At 36.4% G+C, this 24,153-nt stretch overlaps 1 protein-coding gene across 1 annotated transcript in view; it reads right to left on the reverse strand.

Annotated features, from left to right (window-relative positions):
* Window positions 1-24,153, reverse strand: part of USH2A (usherin) — a 795,289-nt gene that overhangs the window by 480,018 nt on the left and 291,118 nt on the right. Inside the window, exons 21-22 of the mRNA XM_061185303.1 lie at window positions 11,807-11,937; window positions 3,858-3,984 (exon numbers count right to left, since the gene is read on the reverse strand). Of these exons, the coding sequence (XP_061041286.1) occupies window positions 3,858-3,984; window positions 11,807-11,937 (258 nt within the window). The remainder of the gene's footprint in view (window positions 1-3,857; window positions 3,985-11,806; window positions 11,938-24,153) is intronic.

Raw genomic sequence — 24,153 nt, forward strand, 5'->3', positions numbered from 1 at the left:
TTATTGAAAATAGCCAGGATATTGGAAAAGAGACTGTTACAAATTTAAGTGCTTTCAGTGTCTTCAGCCCTCTGACTAACCTTTCCAACATCCTCCAACTACTCAATGACAGGCTCTGAGGAACTATAGGCGCTCTTCCCAATTCTCCATCTTAATCAGCTTAAAGAAATGTTTCTCAAGATTGGGGTTGAATCTCTTCCAGTCCTAATTGACACCAGAGTCACACACTCAGTGCTCCATCCCATTACTAAAAAGCAGCCTCTGCCTCCGAGTACTAACACAGTTCAAATAGTGGGGATCTCTAACGAATCTCAAGAGGTTCTTGTCTCTGAATCTATTCCCTTTCTTTTAGGCCCTTTGAGAGACACATGTATTTTTCTCCTTAGTTCCTCTGCCCCTACCCATTTATTAGGCTGAGAGTTCTTGGAGAAGTATCATGCTGGAAATTCTTTCTTCCAAAAGGAGGAAATAATTCTAGAATTTGACAGTAGCCATCAAAATCACCAACCAGGTAAATTAAATGACCCCTTTGACTCTTTTATTTGTTCTGTCTCTGACAGTTCTAGAGTGGATTTTGGAAACACTGATCATTTGTCCCTATTGAATCAGCCACCACCATCTTTATGGGCAAAATCTCCAACTGATATTGGCAAACTTCAAAGAGCACCCCTTCCCATCAAGATTCAAATAGATCCCTCAAAACCTCTTCCCAGAATTAATCAATACCCTATAAGTAAAGAAACTCTTCAAGGCATAAAGCCTATAATAGAAGATTATAAGGCTCAAAACCTCATTATGCCTGTACTAATTCCTGTAAGGATGCTATTTTACCTGTGAGAAAACCTAAGGGCTGAGGGTAGAGGTTTGTCCAGGACCTCTGAGCAATAAGCAACATTGTTATCCCTAGACGCCCTGTTGTTCCTAATCCTCAGACATTCTAACATCCATTCCCACTGGAAGCAAATTCTTTACTGTAATTGATTTATGTAGTGCATTCTTTAGTATTCCACTTGATGAAGCTAGCCAACACCTTTTTACCTTTACTTGGGAAGAAAAACAATTCACCTGGACAGTAGTGCTCAGGGTTTTACCGAGAGTCCTTCTTATTTCTTGTAAATCCTGAAGGTTGACCTGGATGATATAAAGTTCCCTACAGGTCTACTTTGTTGCATATGTGAATGATTTGCTTCTTTGATCTTCTAAAGCCTACTCACAGGAAGACAGCATCCACTTTCTAAAGCTTTTAGCCTTAAAGGGACATAAGATTGCCAAGGAAAAAATTGTAGTTTTGGGCAAAAATTTGCCCAAACCCAGGTTTGATATTTAGGGCATCTGGTATCAGAACAAGGGCTACACTTTGATACAGATAGACTTCATTGTGATTGAGGAACCTGTTTTACTGGCCAGGTACTTCAACAAGTCTGTGGCATCAGTCCTCTGATTTAGTCGATCACAGTAATGGCATTATTAAGACTCAACTGGCAAAATTCGTAGAGGTCATACAAATACCTTGGCCCAAAGCATTGCTATTGGTCCCTCTAAATCTCAGATCCACACTTTTTGTAACTCAAAAATTCTCACCCATTGAAACAGTCACAGGGCACCCAACACACTTGGTTACTGATTTTTTTGACCTACAACTGAAAAGAGGAGAGATACTCCAATAACACAAGGGCCAAATTGCTCCTATTAAAAATAACCATGTTTTGGTAGAGCAATCTTTTTACAGTGCATTCTCAGGAGACAAAGACCTTAAGCATCACACCTTGCAACCTGAAGATTTTATCTACTGGAAAAGACACCTCCAGAAGAACTTTCTTCAACCTTATTGGAGAGGCCCCTATCAGGTATTGCTAACCAACCCTTCTGCCGCCAAAGTCCAAGGAATAGATTCTCGGACTCACGTGACACGCCTAAAGAAAGCACCAAATTCTGAAGGGACCTCAAAAAGTCTGGTGACCTGAAAGTAAATATTTCCCAGAACTGTAGTAGACAACACCTGATGAGGCAGCTTTCTGAAGATATTTGGACCAGGTCTTTAGGAAGTTTATTGCCAAACCTTTGACAATGACATAATGCTTCAGATGATCTCCAATGTCTATGATCTTGATAACATATGGAATTTAGACAGAAAGTGTCTGAGAGTTCTCCCTTCTACCTTCCCTTGTTACTCGAATATGACCTCAGTAGGTTTCCAATCTGTGCATTCCCTTCTGATATGAGACCCCACACACAGGAAAGCTCCTTCCTGGCACTGAAGGACGAAAAGCCATTGAAACTAGAAAAGCTGACTCTTGATTAGTGATGCTCTGAGAGAAAGATCATGATCAAAAGGGGGACATATAAAAAATTAATAAACAGAAACCTCAATTAAATAGATTTGGGAGACCAGAAGGAGCTCTCATGCCCTGTGGTGACAGCAGAGCCCAACAGGAAGAAGAAAGACTCCTCCTCTTTCCTGGCAAGCACTCAGCCAATGAAAAGCCATGGACTGTTTGTTTACTACAGCCCTCCCAACTTCCTTTTGCCCTCCATAAAAGCATTCTCCTTCCGTTGCTGTGTGGGGACTTACAAGTGGCTCACCATGGTTGCAGACCCCGAATTGCAGCCTTCTACTGATCCCGAATAAACCCATCTTTGCTGGAAAAACATATGGCAATCTATTTGTTTTAGGTCAACACTTCCATCCTTGTTCTCCTTAAAACTTATCCTCAAAAGAGCAGCCAGAGTGTTCCTTTTAAAGAAAGAAGTCATGTCATGTTACCCCTCTCTCAAAATTCCCCAATGGCTTCCCTCTTTTCAAGTAAAAGCTCACAAAGCCCTGTGTAATACAGCCCCAGTGGCCTCTCTGATTTCACAATGTAACACTAGCCCCTTCAACCTCTCTTTCCCACATTGGCTTCCTTGTTGGTCCTTGACATGGCACATATCGTATGCTCCCACCTCAGGGCCCTAGGACCTACTGTTCACTTGACTTGAAACATTCTCCTAGACATTTGCTTGGTTTGCCCTTTTATCCCCTTTAAGTCTATGCTCATATGTCACCTTATCGGAGAGGCCTTCTCTAACAGTCTTTTATAAAATCAAAACATCCCTTCCCCAATACACACACACACACACACACACACACCTTTTCCTCTTATCCTGTTTTACACATTCTCAGAATGTACCACTACCTGATATTTGTTCAATATTTATTTATTCTGTTTCCTGCCCCTCTCCCACCTAAAGTGTAAATTTTCCTCCTTGTTTTCAGAGTTCCTAGAGCAGTAGTAGGTGCTCATTAAAATTTCATATTTTCTGAATGAATTAATAAAAGCCTGCATCATCATATAGGTACTGTAACTTTTACAATTACACGGGGATGGTAGATAGGGAAGGATAGAAAGAAAAACAAACTTAGAATTGCAAAGAAAAAATACATGTCCCAGAACGCTGCCTACCAACTGTCTTAATTGGAAGAAGTTGTTTACCTTTTGGAGCCTTAGTTTCCTCATCTCTAAAATGCATATAATAACCGAGGTCATAATAGAGGAACATAAGGAGAGAACATAAGTAAAACATAAGTAAAAGGAAAGTAAAAGCCCTTGCAAATTGTAAAGACCTGAAAAAGATACAAAATTGCTATTGATGACTTTACTCTTATTTTTGCTTTACTGAAACCCTGCATAGATGAGAAGATAGTTGCCAAGACTTCATCATTTTAGGAGCACCCCAAAGGCAAACTCAACGGCAATTTAGATGAAGTTGAGTGGAGATAAAGGTGAAAGAAGAGATGAACAAATATAAACAACAGAAGAGTATGGTAACATCAGCATATCAATAGAGCCCTTTATATATGTCAAAGAAGATCTTACCTGTATATTGCCCATCAAGTGTGATTTGGCCAAAATCTTGATGCCTAATCGCGATTATCTCATGCCATTTGCCATCACTATATTGTTTACCATCATCATTAGTTGTGGTAACTTCTACTGCAGACCCCTTAAGGGAATGAATGAGGGAAAAAAATCAATGAGTGAGTATACGTGTTACATACACATACATATATATTTGTATATTTGTTAAAACCCAATTGGCAAATTTCAACATGATCCAGATGCAAGCATGCACATGTTTCAAACAGAACTCAAAATTAAAGTTGATACATCCTTCTGGCTTTTCTCTGATGTACTTCTGTGTCACCTCAGTGCTCAAATATGAAAAGAACTTCTCTATGGAATAAAAATCTCTTACAAGTACCCTTGGATTTTGAGTAACTATACTCATCAGAAAGGTAATGAATTTTCTATTCTAATATTTTAAATTTGGGGGCAGAAATATAAAAAAGAGAAGAATTTAAAACTAATAAAATACTATTCAAATAATATTGTTCTAAAGATAAGGAAATGTCTGGCAAGTTATTTTCTTTTACCTTCACTACATTACGTATAGCAAGAAGGAATAAGATTCACATTAAAAATTAGTCAGTTACTAATGCCTTGAACATAAGTATAGCGGTTAAACTTAATACTCAATGCTTTGTAGTCTAAATTCTAGCATTTATACTTTTGCCTAAGGTAATAGCATAGTTAAAAATGAGTTCCTAAGTGGATAAGACTAGGAAATGGCAGATATTAAGAACAGATATTAGTTAAAAGGAGGTGAGGATAAGGAAACAAAGAAAAGTAGAAGAGAAACATTTCATCTTAACACTTTAGAGCTATGTATAGTCTGGTTAGCACAATCGTACTCTTTTAATGTTAGTGAACACTTAAGACTAAGTAAACGATATTTCAACTTTGTCACCATCATCATTTACTACTATGGTTAAAGAAAAAACAACCAGAAAATTACTCTAAACCTTCTAAATGAAAACAATTTTTTTCTTTCTTTCTTAATAAAGTAGATCTCTTTAGCAATACTTGACTTCAATCAATAAAAATTTTTTAAAAGCTAAAAATAAGATTCAGTAAAATATTACAAAATATATTTTTAAATTACTTGGAATGTTTCACCAAATTCTAATAATCTTGGCATACTGTTTTTCAAAAAAGATAAAACTGATAATTATCTGATGTAATATGGTGAAGATTTATGTCACAAAAATTGCAACGTTAATCACACCATCTTCAGTAAAACATTTCTGTTTATATTTCCCTAAAATAGCTTCAGCAGTATACCATGTCCATTCTATGCATTTAATTGGCTCCTGTCAGGCCTCATACAGAGCATGACAACATGTATGACATACAGAATTTCATATTACCAAAACAGAGCTTTTAATTTCCCATGAGTAGGAGTGGGTTGCTTTTCACGTGGACAATATCCCAACTTTTACAGGCAACTCGATCAGCTAGAAAGATGACCATTTTGGTAAGTCCTCGAATCTTTGTAGGCTGACTTTCCTTCTATCTCTTTCCTCTACATATTCTTTTATTTTCCTCAACCCTATTTCAACATTTTAATATTTTACAAACACACATTTCATTATCGTAGTTTAATAATTAAAAGCAGAACTGGTGTCGTGCCCAATTAATGTGCCCTGGTAGCATGCCCATTAGTTTTTCCATTAGTGAATTCAACAATACTAATGGGATTACTAGCATGGGATGCTAATTGGGCGTGACATAAGAAACTGGCTTACTTCTTAGCATACCCTTGCTAATGATGAAATTAATGAGCATTTTATTAAATGCTGTCTCATCAAAGTGTACTTAGTTAGCGTTAAAATTGTTACAAACGATGCTGCATTCTAAAGATCAGGTGTCTGAGTAAGTGGTCCTTCATATCATGTTTGGCGACAGTCTGAAGCATTAATAGTTCTCTACATCAGAAATCACATTGACTGGAGACACATTCAAGTACATAACACACAGCCTCAGTATGCCAAATTTTCTTCATACTTAGAGGAACTTAGTGTATTATTCTTTGATGATCATTTCAAGATTATTTTACCTCACCAATGTTAAGAGAATAATTCTGTGATCAATTCTGATGTCATATGATGCAGTTTGTTTTTTCCGTCTGGAAAATATCAGACATGTTAAATAGATGTTATTCGGAATTTTTTTGAAGGCTTTCACTCTCACCATTTCCCTAAGTGAAGTCAGAATGTTATGTGAATTTCCTGTTAATGTCACTGAACATAAAACACTTAAATGAGAACCACGAGCCATTACTGGTCAATAAAATACCATCTGATCAAGTATTTCCAAATTGAAATTAATCTAATGAAAATAGGAAGACTCTAGCTAATTGTTAGAACAAAAAAATACAGCAATTAAAAAATGGAGTAACTTTACTGATTCTTAACAATAATTCTAAGTGTTCAGTTTATAATAGGCAAACATATGTCCTGTTTTAAATATTATGAAGAATCTTCCCCCTTTCCCCCAAATATTTTTTCATAGAATGAATCGGATAGTTGGAAGGAATGCCAAATAAGTTTTTATGCCTCTATGTAGAATTATATTGTTATGTAAAGAATTCGTTACTTAAGATTATTAAGATATTTTACAAAGAACAAAGTACACAATGACTTCAGTTATTTTGAAACTACGTGTTAGAGAGTAACTTTAAATTCCTACAAAATGCTCTTTCCACAACTCAAAATTTAATTATTTTGAATGGATTCAGGAACAGTAATTTGAAAATAACTATCGGTATAAGTCAAAGTATCTAACTGACAAATGAAAACAAATAACTAAAATTGTTAAATTATCATTAAAGAACTGGAAATTTTATCCTAGAAAATGGGTAATTTCTGCAATTATGAGTACTATTTTACCAATAGCTATCAAGCCACTCAGTCAACCAAACAGTCAACAGTCCTTTATTTATTTATGAGTATATCTACTATGTTCCAAGGACTGTACTGAGCCTCAAGGATGTATCTGGGGACTAATAGACAGACCTGCCCTCACTGGATTGTACACTCAGATAAGAAAGACACAAAGAGCAAATAACTACTTGTCTGATGAGTACAATAAGGTGTTCATTAGATAATCTTGTATCCTTTAAAGAAAAAAGGAAAGAAAACTGGCTTAAAGTGGTACCTAAGTTATTTAAAATATAAATACTTTGAAATGTCAATGGGGGACGTATATAACAAACTCCTAAGCTTCTTTAAACTTGGGGTAGCTCTAACTTTGTTCAAGAAGTTGTATTCATGACACAGAGTACAGACTTGTGGTTGCCAAAGGGGTGAGGGGTTGGGGAGGGAAGGATTGGGAGTTTGGGATTAGTAGATGCAAACTATTATATATAGGATGGATAAACAACAAGGTCCTACTGTATAGCACAGGGAACTATATTCAATATCCTGTGGTAAACCATAATGGAAAAGAATATGAAAAAGAATATATATATGTATAACTGAGTCACTTTGCTGTACAGCAGAAACTAACACAACATTGTAAATCAACTCTACTTCAATAAAAAAAAAAAAGAGAAAAAAAAAGCTGTGTTCATATTCCTACCCCAAAAGAGAAAGAAATGGAAGAATATTCCAAATATTCTCCATTCCTCAGTTTCAACAATTCTTTGTCTGATAATATGCGGGGCTTTCATTTAAAAGTTAGCAATATGTCCAGTTAACCTGGATAAATTCCTTCGTGGTGAGGAAGGACCAGTCCCGGCTAGCTTGAGCTCATGGACTCATGTATAGACAGCATCACAAGCACTCAGTGTGATACATCTGATCACATTTTCTCAAATGTATCTTAAGGCAGTCCGGCTCAACCAATGCCGTACTTTCTTTTGTATAAATTAATTATCACTTTCCTGAAAATGCAGGTAACTTTTGCTTTGTAGAGGGATATTATTATTCCAGGTAAAAATGCACTTGTAAGGCATCATTAAACCCTCTGCATTCCCCTGTTCCTCCAACTTTGGCTATAACAATTTCATTAATACTTGCCTGGCAGGTACCAACTTTGTATACAGGTTACGATTTGGGTATATAGGGCAGAGACAGGCAGCGGGGAAAGCCAATGGCAGTGAGGAGCACTCTAGGTCATTGTCTGAGGGAAGAGGGGGAGGAAATGGTTGGCAATGCCCTTGTGAACGCTTCCTTGAACTCTGCTCTGGTCTACACCAGCCTGTCTATCTGATCATTGAAAAGGGGATGAAAAAGATGAGATGGAGAGAGTTTTCTGGCAGCCAGTCTCAGGATCGTAATGGCAATAATGTGGCTGAGCGGAGTTAAGCATTATTTAACTTCTGCCCCTTCCTATTCTGCAGAATCTGAAGCTATCACATCTTTTAGAAAGAGAAATAACACTGTCAAAGAGATGGCAGTCATGTTTCAGTTCTGGTGGAATCATTTTTGGATTAATTCTGCAAAGACTTTGCCCCATATGTTTAGAGTGTATTGTGGGCGGGGGGCGGGGGGCAGGCAGGGCACATTTATTAAATACTCAAAACCTGTGAACAAACCTGTGGCCATTGTATGATTACAGATGTAGCTCTGGGGTGTGAATGGTCATCTGGAATCACACTCACAGACACCAGGCTGGACGTTTATGAGGGTGTGACCGATTGTATTATAAGTGTGAGGCAGCGTGAAGCCGCCCTGGCACACTGCCCTGTTCAAGTCCAGCAGGACTCTGTACTCCAATCTTGGAAGGGGGAGTGTCTAGAGAGAGGACGGCAGGAGTGGCATTTTGTTCATTTCTCATTTCTGTGTTTCCAACTCATAACTGCCTAGCACAGTGCCTGGAATATGACACATTTTTAACAATGTTTCATTGAATGAAATAAACTAAATCCAGTGCCAGTTCTATCACTAGATCACTGTGTGACCCTAGTTAAGACACTTCATCTAAAGCAGGGAAAAAAACAATACCTACCTCAGGTGGCTACTTCAAGAATGAAATGAGACAATCAACATGAAGCCACTTTGTGTACTTTTAAAGCTTTATAAATAAATGGCTATATGATTAAAGTTTTTCTCCATCTGACTTGATCTCAAATATACCTAGATATTAACAGGTTGAGGTAGAAGAAGCAGAACCAGATTTTTTTCTTTCTCATTGATATTCCTCTATTTTACTGGATTGTTTCCTTTCTTTTATGTTTTTTGTTGATATTTACAATTTAGCATTTAGTCTTTTTTTTATCTTGTTAATTGTTCTTGGAACATTTTCGTTCTGTTAGTAATTAATTTCTTTTGTCGCATTTAAAATCAAATATTTTTGTCCATTTATTTTATGAAAACAAGAAACCAATATGACCTATACCCTTACTGCTCCCTCTACTAAGTTGATACCTTTAGAAACTTTTAAGTCACTCATTTTTCCTCCCTCCTTCAACTCTTAGTAATTTTAGCACCAAACAATTATCAGGGCTTTTTTTCCCCTTTGCTGTGTGTCTCTTCTATGTCAAAGATTCTTTGGCACATAAAACACATTTCTAGTCATTTTGTCATTAAATACTTAGGTTGAACTTAATATCCTTAGGTTTATTATTCACCACTACTTCTCCTCTATATTTCAAATTCTTTATTTTTTCCTTCTGATTAGAAGCCTTGCTGAAATATTTCCTTCCAATATGGTGCATGGATGGTATTTAAACTGAATCTCTGGACATCAACAAGCATTTTTCTTTCATGTTGAAAAGCTTGGTCACAGATTAGCTGTATAACTTGGGAAAATTAATTTAACCATGACTCAGGTTTTCACCTATAAAGTGGGGATAATGAGTACCTGCTTTATAGACTTGTTGTGATGTTTAAATGTGTGTGTGTGTGTGTGTGTGTGTGTGTATTTATGTATAGAGAGAACACTTAGAATAATGGCTGGCACACAGAGGTCCTATAGAAGAACTAGCTTTGCTTAATCTTGACTAGAACTTGATGAGTCCTTTCAATAAATTTATAATCAAGTCTATTAAATCATATATTCTCTCCTATTTTATATTTCATTATCTTCTCCCATCCTTCTTTATGCATGTGTTTTTTGTTCTCCTTTTGAATTTCTTCTTAATATCAGCATCTTCCTTCATCTTTCTTTATGTTTTCATATTTTTGTTATGTATTTTGACCTAGCAATCTGAGGCTCAGCAGTCTCTCTTCTAATTAATCTACTTAAAGGACTCAAATGAAAAATAATATTTTCAGTTCTGTAACTGAATCAACGTCAGTGTGCTGTTTTTGTTTTCCTGATGCCATCTGCCTTGCCTTTGGAAACAGCTGCTTCTTAGCCCTTTCTCTCTGGATGCTGGATCTGCTTAGGTGTGATGCTATTTCTTTTTGCTTACTCATTGCCCACCTCTTGGCATCCCTTAAGAAGCTGCAATTCTAGGGGACACCCAGGGGTCCTTGTGCCTGAGGACCTATAGTGGTCAGGCCAGGGGGTTATCAGGTCGCTGTCAAAATACCAGGAATAAACCTTTCTTTCCCTGGTCTTGCCAGTTGCCAGTTCATGGCTCTACCACTTCCTAACACAGGAACGACTCAGTCTGCCTCTTGAGGGCTTCTGCAGGGATCCTGGGTGATGCTCAGACACACTTGGTCCAGCAGGCCCTGACTTTCCTCTCAAAGGTGAGTGGGTCTCCAGGATGTAGGAAGCCCTTGGCCCATTATCCCTTAGATACAGAGGGGAAAAGTTGTGCCTCCTTTAATAATATAACATTAAACATTTATTTGGCAAGCATCATTTATGTCTTAGATCAGCAGTTTTAAGTTGAAAACCTGAGAAAAATCTTTGACATAGTCTTATTCCTCAATTACTCACAGGTCCAACACAGTGCTTAACGGCAAATGCTTCCGAACCTTCCTTTAACTAAAGTGAAGACAACTATGCAATACTTTCCCATTGCCCTCAGGGAAAATTTAAATCCTCTCAAATCCTTCCCAGGTCCTAAATTACTTAGTCTCTACCCCACTTTTCAACCTACCACTGTTCTCTTTGTTCTCTACGCTACAGCCATATTAGACTCATCTCAATGTATTGAATATGCCATGTTCTTGTCTAACTCAGACACTAAATATTTGCCGTTTGCTCTGCCTGGAAATTTTATTACAGATCCTTCCCTGATCTCCCATCAGTATTTCCTCTGGTCTGCTCCACCTCAAACACATGTCCTCTTGTATAGACATATACTCTTGTCCTGCTCAACTTTTCCTCATTGTTTTGCATCTCAGTTAAATATCACATTTGCAGAGGAGACAGACAACTTAAAAGAAAGACTCTTTATGCTCTCATAATACACAGCATCATACTTGTCTTTCATAACAGTCATGAATTTTTTTTTTTTTTTAACTGTATACTACCTAGATTGTTTCACAGGGGCATGGTCATATTTAACTTTAAAACTAGTGTAGTCTGCAATACCCAGCCCTATAGCACCTGATAGATGCTTAAATATTTGCTGGTGAAGAAAGAAAAAGAAAGAGAGAGAGAGAGAGAGGAAAAGAGAGAGAGATGGAGGGAGGGAGGGAGGGAAGGAAGGAAGAAAGGAAGGAAGGGGGGAAGGAAAAGAGAAAGCTAAAGAGAAAGAGGAAGGGAGATAGAGACACAATTTTGCTCTCAAGGAAAATAAAAACAGATCTATTCAAATGCATTTAAAAGTTTTAATCCTCATTATAAGGTAGCATATGGTTGTTAAGAGTGTAGATTCTCAGTCAGACTATGTGATTTTGAAGCTCTGCTATTTTAGCTGTGGGCAAGTCAAATCACTTTTGTAAGTTTCTTCTTCCTCGTTGGTAAAGTGGAAATAATGAGTACTCACCTCTAACGTTTTGGTGAGGATTCATTGTGAAAACATAAGTACTTGGTACCTGGTAAACTCTCAAAAATATCAACTCTTATGATTACTCATTTACCTGAGGATCAAAAAGAAAATAAGGGCGTCCATTCTTCAACTGAATTGCGAAATACTCTTCCTGATTGCCAGGTGATGCCGCAAAGACAATCAAACCTTCAGGCACCCTCGTTCGAAAGCTGGCCTTAATGCCTGGGGAGACAAGTGCAATCAGCGAATCAGTGCTGGGTTTTGTTGATTCTTTCTGATAAACGCACATTTACTTTCATTATTATTTATGATGTAGTGAGTACAGTCAGGGAATTATACACAGCAATGCACTGGGATGGTCCCAGCCATTTGGTTTTAACTGTATCCCATTATGAATGCCAACCCATACTTGGAAACTCAAGCCTGCACTCCCACTAATCAATATATAATGAAGTTTAAATATATGCAAAACTCATCAACATAAAAAGATGTGTTGTCAACCCAAAATTGGATACTAGGGGGTCAATGCGGTAATATTATCAGAGTCATAAAAATAAATGCCTTTTTGACATGAGTGAAAGAAACACAAAGAGCTTTGTTTAAAATACTTATGAAGTTTAAAGAACTTGTCCAGTAGTAGAAGCTAAAAACGAGAAAAATCTGCTATGAAGTGGTCCACAGAGCCAATATTCTGGGATGCCATCCTGTAACCAAATGGTCTGCAGCCTTCAGAATTCCAGGGGCTCCACTCACCCTTCAGATCACCTACCAGCACTGCCCAAGACACACAGTGCTCCTGTCTCTCAGAAATTACCCCTGCTCAGGAAGCAGGGGAAGCATGCAATAGTTCTCTATGATGTCTTCACACTACCACCACCTGGGCCAACCTCCATTCTACGGGTATCCCACCCACTCAATGCATACTATCAAGCTCTTCCTCAGTGTAAGACATTTCGTTAATGTACTGAAACTGGCAAAGAAGTTTAAGATCTTTGTTCTCAAGAGTTTCCAGTTTAGTTGGAGATATAAAATGTGTGTGTCTTAACAGACACGTCGTACAGGGAGAATCAAATAAGAGGTCAAGAACATACATGAGAACCAAATGACAGCTCAAGAGCACAAAACTGAATAATTAATGGCTATTGATTTGATTAGTAATATAGTCAACCAGGATTGTGTAAGTTGGAAGGGGACAGAGCTGCCTTCATGCTGGGCTGGTAACCAAAGTTCCTACATAGCTGAGGGATTTACCCTGGATTCAATAGACTACAACAGGTTCCTGCAATCAGAAACCATGTCTGATTCATCTTTCTACCCCCGGAAATCACATGGTGTCCTGGTGTACTTAGTAAATGGATGTGAAGAAAGGAGGTGGAAGGTACAATAGTGGTAAGGAAGAAGTTTTAACACAGGTGTGGAGGCAGGAGGGCAGAAATCATTTTGTGAGCATCAGATTGTCATTTTATAAAATATGTTTTCTATGGAACATTAACATTTGTTGAGTACTCTGACACACAATAACGAAGAAAAACAAAAAAGCCAGTGCCTGACATTAAATTCTAGTTGGTGAAAAAGAATTTAAAAAAAAAACTGTAGTGAGGTGTGAATAGTGATACAGACCTATTTACAAGATATAATTTGATTCAAAGGGATTAAGAAAGGTTTCACAAAGAATAAGATGCTTGAGCTTGTTTTCAGAGAATATGAAGGACTTTGGGAGAAACTGTATAAAGGCCTAGAGGCAGGGAAAATATTAAGGAAAGCTGGATGTGGAGGAGGCAGTTAAGAGATGAATCTGGAGAAATAGGCAAGACCCCATCTCAGGCCATATATAGACTATCTGGCTTGAGAAGTTTGAGTAGAAGACAAAGATGGAAAGGAAGATTGTGTCATAACTATCTTTAGAGTTAATTATTTTAATACTAGCAAAGGCAAGCCTGGCATGCGGGCTTCAGACTTTCCAAAGAGGCAACTCAAACTTTTCCTGGCCTTCTTAGCTTCTGCATCTTTGTCTTCTAGATTTTATGCTTTTGGTCCTTTTCAAACATACCTGTCCTACTCATTTTGATATTTCATTACCTCACACTCTCTGATTCTCTTTATCCCACCTTCTAGGATATTACATTCTTGCTGTGAGACTCAGTACCTGGTCCATCCTGGCGCCTCTCTCACTTCCTAGAATAAGATCATTTGTCCCTATACATCACTTTTCAGTATCCAAACTCACTTGAATCCCTGATACTAGCTTTATTACTCTCATCTCTCCTACTAAGTGGACTAAAAAAGTTGGAATTTATCCTGTAGACAAAAGGAAGCCTTTAAAATTTGGGTGGAGGAAGGGAAGAAGATGCTCAAAGTCAAGATGAAGGCAACCAAACTAACAGTGGAATGTCTGGAGGATATAGATAATTTAACTACAGAGGAACCAGTTAGGATACTGCTGTGCTTTGGGGGAATAAGATGATAAGGATTTTAATTAAGGACTGATACACAACTAAATGGATTGAAAGAATGGAGTCTACATATTTCAGAAGAGAATCCTTAAAACAAGTGGTTATGAGGTGATGATGGGGGTAAGATGGTCAATTCTTTTCACCAGTTACTGAGGGAAAAGCAGCATTATTAACAGAAATAGAAAGGTCAGGTACCGAAGAAAATATGGGGTTGAGGATAGAAGCCCCATCTGGGGCACAGTGAGTTTATATTAATGATGTAAAGAAAAAAACTATCCATCATTTGGAAATGAGAAACTAAATCTCAGAAGAGAAAATGGGGTTAGAAAAATAAATTGGCAATCACCTGCCAATAAATCATGTCCCTGGGAGACACAGCAAGGACCACTGGGAAAAATGCCCCAGACTTAAGAGAAGGAAAGAATCGGGACAATAATAAAGTTAGAACAATCAGGATCACATTGTAAAATGGAAACATAGGTAGGAGAGAACTTTAAGAAGGCAAAGTTAGTTAACTGTGTAAACACTTCCTATAGGTCCAGAATAATGAGAGCTGAAGAAAAGCTTACAGAGCTGGTAATTACTATCTTTTTCAATTGAGTAGAACGAGCAGAGTCCAACCTGCTGGGTAATAATTTTTGATGGAATGGATGAGAAGGCAGTGGGTATCGAGGTCTCACTAGAAAAATCTGGTAGAGAATGAAATGGGAGACATAGAAACAAATTATTAGGGTGGCACAGTCAGATATAAGGAGGACACATCTGCCAACAAAAGCACAGACACGGCCAAAATCTGGTGTACCTTCTGACCAGAGAAAAATCATATTTCTATCAACTCTTCTTCTCTTAAGCTTCTCTCCTTTTGGTTCAGAGTGGCTCTCTTCTACAGAAGAGAAGGCTTACCTTTCTGTGACCATTTTAAAATTTCATATGTGGTATCAAATACTATAATTAAGACTATTGTTTTCAAATTAAACAACTAAAGGTTATTTCATGAAAATAGCTACAATTCAGAACACGAAGACAACAACACTCTCTACCAGGGTGCTGTAGGCATCTACATGGCGGTAACCAGGGGAGCAAAAGCCAGGATTTGAATGAGGGAAGAAAATAATAATTGCTCAGTCTGGGAATACAACTATTCATCCCCAGTTGAAGGGAAATTTGGTGAATGAAATTATGAATCACAATAAGAATTACAGAAATATTTAGCCAAGTTATACTTGGGAAAAAATCAACAATATCATGTTATTCAAGAATATGCACGTGCATGTGTTTTTCAGACACACCATTTAATTCCCAGCTTTTACACTTACATAACACAGAAATGTTATATAAAATTTAGCCCAACTAAAATAGAATACACAGACCAAGGGATATTTCTTGTGAGAAATGAGGATTTAGTAAAGTAACTTGATTTGCTGTTGTATGGTCAAATTTTTTCCTTACATTACAAAGATTTATAATGAATGAGGGTTTTTTTTGCAAGTAAAGAAATAAAAAAATGCACACTTCCATTGAAACATCATGTTCTTGACAATTAATGTTGTAGACACTGATAAATCCTATCTTTTGAGCCAAATGCCTTAAATCATGTAGTCAATCATATGCTTATACATCCCCATCCGCTGACTTTAGGCTCAGCCATGTGACTTGTTTCGGGCAAAGAAGTGGAAGCAGACACGTGGTACCACGTTAGAGAAGAAGCTTTAAATATATACTGTGTGACTGAGCTTGACTCCTATTTTCTCCTGTGCCTCATGAATGTGCTTTCATCCTGGGCTCAAGAGTAAGAAGACATGTGGAGCAGAGCAGAGCAATACCAAAGCATTTTTCTTTTTAGAGGTTTGCGTTAAAGAGCCATGCTGACTAAAATGGGCAGAAAAGTGAGAAATAAACATTTCTCACTTGCTAAAATTTAGATTTTGATGCAAAGAAAACAGGAGATATTCTAAAGTTCAATTTTTTGTTTCAAGTATTTGGGGAAATGACAGAGCATTTTTCTATCTCAATAGAAAAATTTATTCATTCATCCAAGGACTATTTTTAGGAAAATATACTTTGTGCAGCCACCTTTCTAGGCTATTGGGATACAGAGATATATAAAAGAGACATATATCCGTGGCCTCACATTTTAAAAAAATCTGAAAATCCAAGATCCGCATGGAAATACTTAGCTTCTATGTAAATGTGTTTGCAACTTTAAAATTTTAATCATAAAAACAATACGGTGACAAGCCCATGGAATAGGCAAAGAGTTCTTAAACAATACAGGTAAAAGTATAATAGAAAGGGAAATGGTTATAAATTGTATTAGGATTAAGAACTTTTGTCTAAGAAAAGGCACAAATAAGAGAGTGAAAAGGTAACTAACATAACAGGAGAAGATATTTATAATATGTATTTCTGATAACATACATATCCAATAAAAATATATATAATTCCTACAAATCAATTAAAAAAAGATGAATGACTCATTAAAAGAATGGGGGCAAATGGCTCTTCAAAAAGATGATGTCCAAATGACAAATAAATGTATGAAAAAGATGCTCAGCATTGTGAGTCATCAGAGAAATGCAAAATAAAATGCAATACCACTAAACACCCACCAGAATGGCTAAAATAAAATAGAAAATACTAAATATACTCAAGTAAGTACAGCAACTGGAATGCTCATTAACTATTAGTGGGAGTATAATTGGTACCACCTTTCTGAAAAGCTGCTTGGCAGTACTTATTAATTTATATCTCTTAAATATATGCATACCTTTTGGTCTAGCCATTCCACTCCAAGTTATATATCCCACCACACACACACACAAACACACATCTTCAGAAAAATATACAAGTATGTATATAGAAATACTTTTTATTATACCATTAAAATGGAACATACACAAATGCCCACCAACTGCAGAAAGGATAAATAAATGAGGTATAATATAGCAATGAGAATGAACAAAATATAGCCACATGCAACTACACGCATGAATCTCACAAACAAAATATTGGATAAAAAATGCTAGGCACAGAAGAATACATACTGCATGATCCCTTTTACATCAAGTGTAAAACCACGCATAATAAATCTATGGTTTTAGAGGTCGGGATAGTGGTAATCCTGGTTGGGGTTTAGAACAGGGCACAATGCAGAGGTTCTGGGGGATCAGTACTATTCTATTTAGTAATTCGGTGCTGGTTACATAAAGCTATTCCGGTTTTGAAATCTGTCAACCGGTACACCTACGATTTTTGCACTTTTCTGTTTGTATGTTAAACTTCAATACAAAGGTTTGCTGAAAATGAAGAAATAATAGAATTACATAAAATTCAAACTATAAAAGCTGAAAGTGAAAATTCTCTATAGGTTTACCTGTCACCCTCAGAGAAACTATTACCAACAATTTGGCAAAGTTTTTCTCAGAAATATTTATACACATGTATGTCATTGTTTATCTGTTTTTTCTTTACTGAAATTGGATAACATCACGCCCGCTATTCTGTAAGTTTTTAAAATTTTTCAAAATAAAATTGCATATATTTAAGCTGTTCAACATGATGATTTATACATATACATAGTGAAATGATTACTACAGTCAAACTAATTAACATACTATATCCTCACATAGGTACTAAATTTGTGTGTGATAAGTGCATCTGATATCTATTCTCTTAGTACCTTTCCATACAGTATTATTATAGTATTATTAAGTATAGTCATCATTCCTATACATTAGCTCTCTAGGCTTTTTCATCCTACATAACTGCAACTTTGTAGTCTTTGACCAACATCTCCCCAGTCCCTGGTAACCACTATTCTGCTCCCTGTTTGTATGAGCTTGATTTTTTTTTTTTTAATTTATTCCACATGTCAGTGAGATCCTACAGTATTCATCTTTCTCTATCTGGGTTATTTCACTTAGCATAATGCCCTCCAGGTTCATCCATTTTGTTGCAAATGGTAGGATTTCTTTCTTTCTCGTGGTTGAATAATATTCCATTGTACATGTTTGTGTATGTATGTATATTTTCTTTATCCATTCATCCACTGATGGACATTTGGGCTGTTTCCATATCTCAGCTATTGTGAAAAATGCTTCTGTGTTTTTCACTTTGTAACATAGAGCAGATATCTTTCCACTTCAGTTCACAAAGATACGTGATATTCTCTAATAACTAAATACATTTACATAATTTATTTTATAATTTTATCTTAGATAACATTTAGTTGGTTTCTAATTTTTTGATATTAAAAGTAGTATTGCAACAAACAGTTTTGCTTGCATATTGGTAGGCTCTAAGATAATGTTCAGTCAAAGAGGTTAATTTTTTAAAACTTTACGCATATTGCCATATGGTCTTTGAAAACTAATAATTAATTCAAATATTGGGTTGGCAAAAAAGTTCATTTGGTTTTTTCCGTAAGATGGCTCTAATAGTGCTTAGTTGTCTTTAACTTCATTCGAAACAATTTTGTTAGATTGCATGTGACAGCTGTCATATCAGTGCGTATTTTAAAAAAGACATCAAAATTGGTGAATTTTTATGTAGGCATTTTAATATTGAAGATGGAAGATAAAAAGCAACATTTTCAGCATGTTATGCTTTATTATTTCAAGAAAGGTAAAAATGCAACTGAAACGCAAAAAAAGATTTCTGCAGTGTATGGAGAAGTTGCTGTGACTGATTGAACGTGTCAAAAGTGGTTTGCAAAGTTTCATGCTGGGATTTCTCGCTGGACGATGCTCCATGGTCGCGTAGACCAGTTGAAGTTGATAGCAATCAAATAGAGATATTAATTGAGAACAATCAACATTATACCACACGGGAGATAGCTGACATACTCAAAATATCCAAATCAAGCGTTGAAAATCATTTGTACCAGCTTGGTTATATTAATCACTTTGATATTTGGGTTTCACATAAGTTAAGCAAAAAAAACCTTCTTGACCATACTTCCCATGCGATTCTCTACTTAAACATAACAAAAATGTTCCATTTTTAAAACAAATTGTGACGGGCAATGAAAAGTGGATACTGTACAACAATGTGGAATGGATGAGATCATGGGGCAAGCGAAATGAACCACCACCAACCACACCAAAGGCCGGTCTTCATCCAGAGATGGGGATGTTGTGTATATGGTGGGATTGGAAGAGAGTCCTCTATTATGAGCTCCTTCCGGAAAACCAAACAATTAATTCCAACAAGTACTGATCCCAATTAGACCAACTGAAAACAGCACTCGACAAAAAGCGTCCAGAATTAGTCAACAGAAAATGCATAATCTTCCATCAGGATAGTGCAAGACCACGTGTTTCTTTGATGACCAGGCAAAAACTGTTACAGCTTGGCTGGGAAGTTCTGATTCACCTGTTGTATTCACCAGACATTGCACCTTCGGTTTTCCATTTATTTTGGCCTTTACCAAAATTCTCTTAATGGAAAAATTTCAATTCCCTGGAAGACTGTAAAAGGCACCTAGAACAGTTCTTTGCTCAAAAAGATAAAAAGTTTTGGGAAGATGGAGTTATGAAGTTACCTGAAAAATGGCAGAAGGTAGTAGAACAAAATGGTGAATACGTTGTTTAATAAAGTTCTTGGTAAAAATGAAAAATGTGTCTTTTATTTTTACCTAAAAACTGAAGGAACCTTTTGGCCAACCCAATACTTTTTCAGAGTTTGAATGACCACATCCGCATACTCTGGCCAATAATGGATATTTCAAAATCTGAGACGAAAGAATGAGAATTCAGGTTTGTTTTAATTCACTTTTCATATTATTGGTGATAGTAAAAACTTCATATATATGTTAGCCATAAAGATAGCCATATATTTTTGTGGGAGTTGTGCACACAAATGTCTCTTGTCCAATTTCAAAGGTCTATTTATTGGTTTCGACTTGCTTTATTTGAGTTCTTTAAATATTGTGGGTCATCACATGTTATGAGTCACCATTCTCTGTCTCCTGGATTATTGTAATTATCTCCCTTAACATTTTTGACCTCCCTTTTTCCATCCTTGCTCCATGCCCCCCCAACACACAACACACACACACACACACACACACACACACACACACACACTATAGTCTATTCTAAAATAATAGCTACAGTCATCCCATCAAAGGACAATTCTGGTCACGTCTTTCCTCTATCTGGTGACCACCAAAGGCTTCTTGTCTCACATCAAGTAAAAGCCAAAGTCATCATAATAGCCTACAACATCTTAAATAATCCAGCCTTCACTATGTCTCCCATTTCCAATTATGCTTCCCCTCCCTTTCTCCACTCTGGCTACCTCATTAATTGTTCTTCCCTCTGCCTGGAAACATCTTTCCCAGGTATCTGCATGGTTTGGTATCTCATTTTTTTAACAGGCCTTTTCTCAAATTCAACTTCTCTGAGAGACCCATTAAGACTGGTTTATTAACAATTATAATCACCCGTCTGCTTTGCCTTTCTGCATAGCACTCACCATCTCCAGCCCGTACTATACTTTCATCATTTATTTCATTTACCTCATATCTCCGTCCCTTAAAATATAAATCTAGAACAGTGCCTGCTTCATTCTAAGCCCTCAATAAATTTTTGAAGGATTAGATGTTGATCCTTTTTTAAAAAAAAACTTGTAATTTATTCCTCCCCTGCTCCCCTTGGTAACCATAGCTTTGTTTTCTATGTCTGTGAGTCTATTTCTGTTTTGTGAGTAAGTTCATTTGTATCCTATTTTTAGATTCCACATATAAGTGATATCATATGGTATTTGTCTTTCTGTGTCTGACTTACTTCACTTAGTATGATAATCTCTAGGTCCGTCCATGTTGATGCAAATGGCATTATTTCATTCTTTTTTTACAGCTGAGTAATATTCCACTGTATATATATACCACATCTTCTTTATCCATTCATCCGTCAATAGATATTTAGGTTGCTTCCATGTCTTGGCTATTTTAAATAGTGCTACAAACATCGGGTTGCATGTATCTTTTCTAATTATGTTTTTCTCTGTATATATGCCCAGAAGTGGGCTTGCAGGATCATATGGTAGCTCTAGTTTTAGTTTTTTAAGGAACCCCCATACTGTTCTCCATAGTGACTACACCAATTTACATTCCCACCAACAGTGTAGGAGGGTTCCTTTTTCTCCACACTTTCTCCAGCATTTATTATTTGTAGACATTTTTGATGATGGCCATTCTGACCAGTGTGAGGTGACACCTCATTGATCCTTTGTCTAGAAAGATGTTTCAAATACTTTCTCCCAGTTTGCTGTGTGCCTTTTAACCTTATGTTGTTGTTTTTCATTATTCTATAGGCTAAAATAAAACAACTCAAAATTTTAAAACAATTTTTCTTAATTTCTTCTAGAATTTGTGCTTTAATTAGAAAGTACTTCCTTACAGAATAATAAAAAGTAGTCTTTAATAGTTTCTTCTAGCACATTCATGACTATAACATTTAAAATTTTGGTCCGGATGATTCAGCTTCCCATTGGATAATGATAGCAGCCTAATATTTCCACATTTTTCTCTAAAAACCATTCTGATCATGAAGGAGAACAAATATAATCACCATAACCCAAGCCTATAGAGTCAATAGGAGACAGAGAATTCTAAAAACTTCAGTATGTGAAATAGAGACATAAACATTCTAAACCAGAAGAGTCAGCACCAGAGTTCACACTGGAGTTGAGAGTAGAATAAAGAATGAACAGAAAAGGGCAGAGGGCAGCAAGGACCCAGCCATGGCAGAAGTCAGATAAAATCACCCCCTGAAAGTCAGTTCCTCCCTGAGTTAAACAAGCAAACAAACAAGCAAGCAAACAACAACAACGACACTGAGAATAAAATATTGGCTACTGAGATATTCAAAGAAAGAGGCCTGAAAGGGTCCAGAAAAAGAAAGAGCAATCTGTGGAAGGCACTGCTTCCAGAGGAAAGGGAAAGCACTAGAAGAAGCCATATCTCTTAGTGTGAGGGAAGGAAGCAAACAGGAAATTAAGAGTTCTGAATTAACAAAAGAGAATCAGAAAATCAGAAAACACACAAATCACCACAGAGCGCACCATCTATCACCATTCACAAAAACAACAGGATGTGTCTCTCTTGAACCAAAAAACCTACCCAAAACCTTCATCCTAACTGATATACCATTGGTATTGCATATTCAGCAAAAGGTAAGACATTTAAAAATGACTGGAAATTACCATATAATATCCTTATACAGCTACTGTAAGAACAAAATGAAATTGAGAACCAAAACATTTTAGCTGAAGAAAATTCTTCCCTCCAAAATCCAAGCACAGAAACTATAATTATAAGAAACTATAACACAACTCCCCAGCATGAATGCAAGAGCTGCTAAAAAGCATTTACAGATATGAAAAAAAAATCTTGAACCAGAATTTCAAATTCTCATAACAGACATGGATGTGTAGCATATATAAAGAAATCCTACAACGAAATCCTACAACTCAATACATTTTTTTCAAAGAGGAAATGAAACTGGCCAAGAGGCACATGAAAAGATGCTCAACATAGCTTAATCATCAGGGAAATGCAAATCAAAACCACAATGAGATATTACCTCACACCTGTCAGAATGGCTATCATCAAAAAGAACACAAATAACAAATGCTGGCCAGGATGTGGAGTAAAGGGAACTCTTGTACACTGTTGGTGGGAATGTAAATTGGTGCAGCCACTGTGGAAAACAGGATGGAGGTTTCTCAAAGTACTAAAAACAGAACTACCCTATGACCCAGCAATTCCACTCCTGGGTATATATCCAAAAATAAATAAATAAATACATAAATAAAAACACTAATTCAAAAAGATACAAGCACCCCAATGTTCAAAGCAGCATTGTTTACAATTGCCAAGATACTGAAGTAACATAAATGTCCATCGACAGATGAATGGATAAAGAAGATGTGGTATATATACAATGGAATACTACTCAGCCATTAAAAAGAATGGAATTTTGCTATTTGCGGCAACATGGATGGTCTTGGAGGGCATTGTGCTAAGTGAAATAAGTCAGAGAAAGACAAATATTGTATGATATCACTTATATGTAGAATCTAAAAACTACAAAAAGCTAGTAAATATAACAAAAAAGCAGCACACTCACAGATATAGAGAACCAACTAGTGGTTACCAGTGGAGAGAGGGGAGAGGAGCTATATAGTGGTGGAGAGTGGAGGTACAAACTATTGGGTATAAGACAGGCTACAAAGATACATTGTACAACATGGGGACTATAGCCAATATTTTGTAATAACTGTAAATGGAATGTAACCTTTAAAATTGTATAAAAGAATTTTAAAAATTAAAAAGTTTGAACAATCATGACCAACAAACCCTGATATGTGAATAATAAGGTTCACAAGGAAGATGCTCAGTTTCATCAATCATCAGGAAACTGCAAATTAAAACTACAGTGAGATACCATGCTATACTCACTAGAATGGCTAAAATTAAAAACACTAAATTCTGCTGTATGTAAATGTAAGATGGAACAACCATTTCAGAAAACTGCTTGGTATTTTCTTACTAAAACATATACGTAGCCTATGACTCGTTCTGTGGCTTGTCTTTTCATATTCTTAGCATCTTCTGAAGAAGTTGAATTTATCATTTTTGAATGGACAGTGCTTTTTATATCCTAAGAAGTCTTTACCAACACCAAGGTCACCAAGATATTCTTTCATTTTTCTCCTAAAAACTTTATAATTTTAGCTTTTATTTTTAGGACTTTGACTCCATCTCAGATTAATTTGTATGTATGATGTGAGGTAGGGATCCAGCTTCATTTTTTCCAGATCACTCCAGATTATGCAATATCATTGGTGAAAAGATTGTGCTTTCCTCATTTAATTGCCTTAACTTCACCAAATTTAATTGACAATGGAAATTTGGGTCTATTTCTAATCTATTTGTCAGTACTTCACAAATAATACAATGTCTTGATTTTTGTGGCCT

This window comes from Eubalaena glacialis, chromosome 3 (assembly GCF_028564815.1).
Source record: "Eubalaena glacialis isolate mEubGla1 chromosome 3, mEubGla1.1.hap2.+ XY, whole genome shotgun sequence".
In the NCBI taxonomy this organism is placed as follows: domain Eukaryota; kingdom Metazoa; phylum Chordata; class Mammalia; order Artiodactyla; family Balaenidae; genus Eubalaena; species Eubalaena glacialis.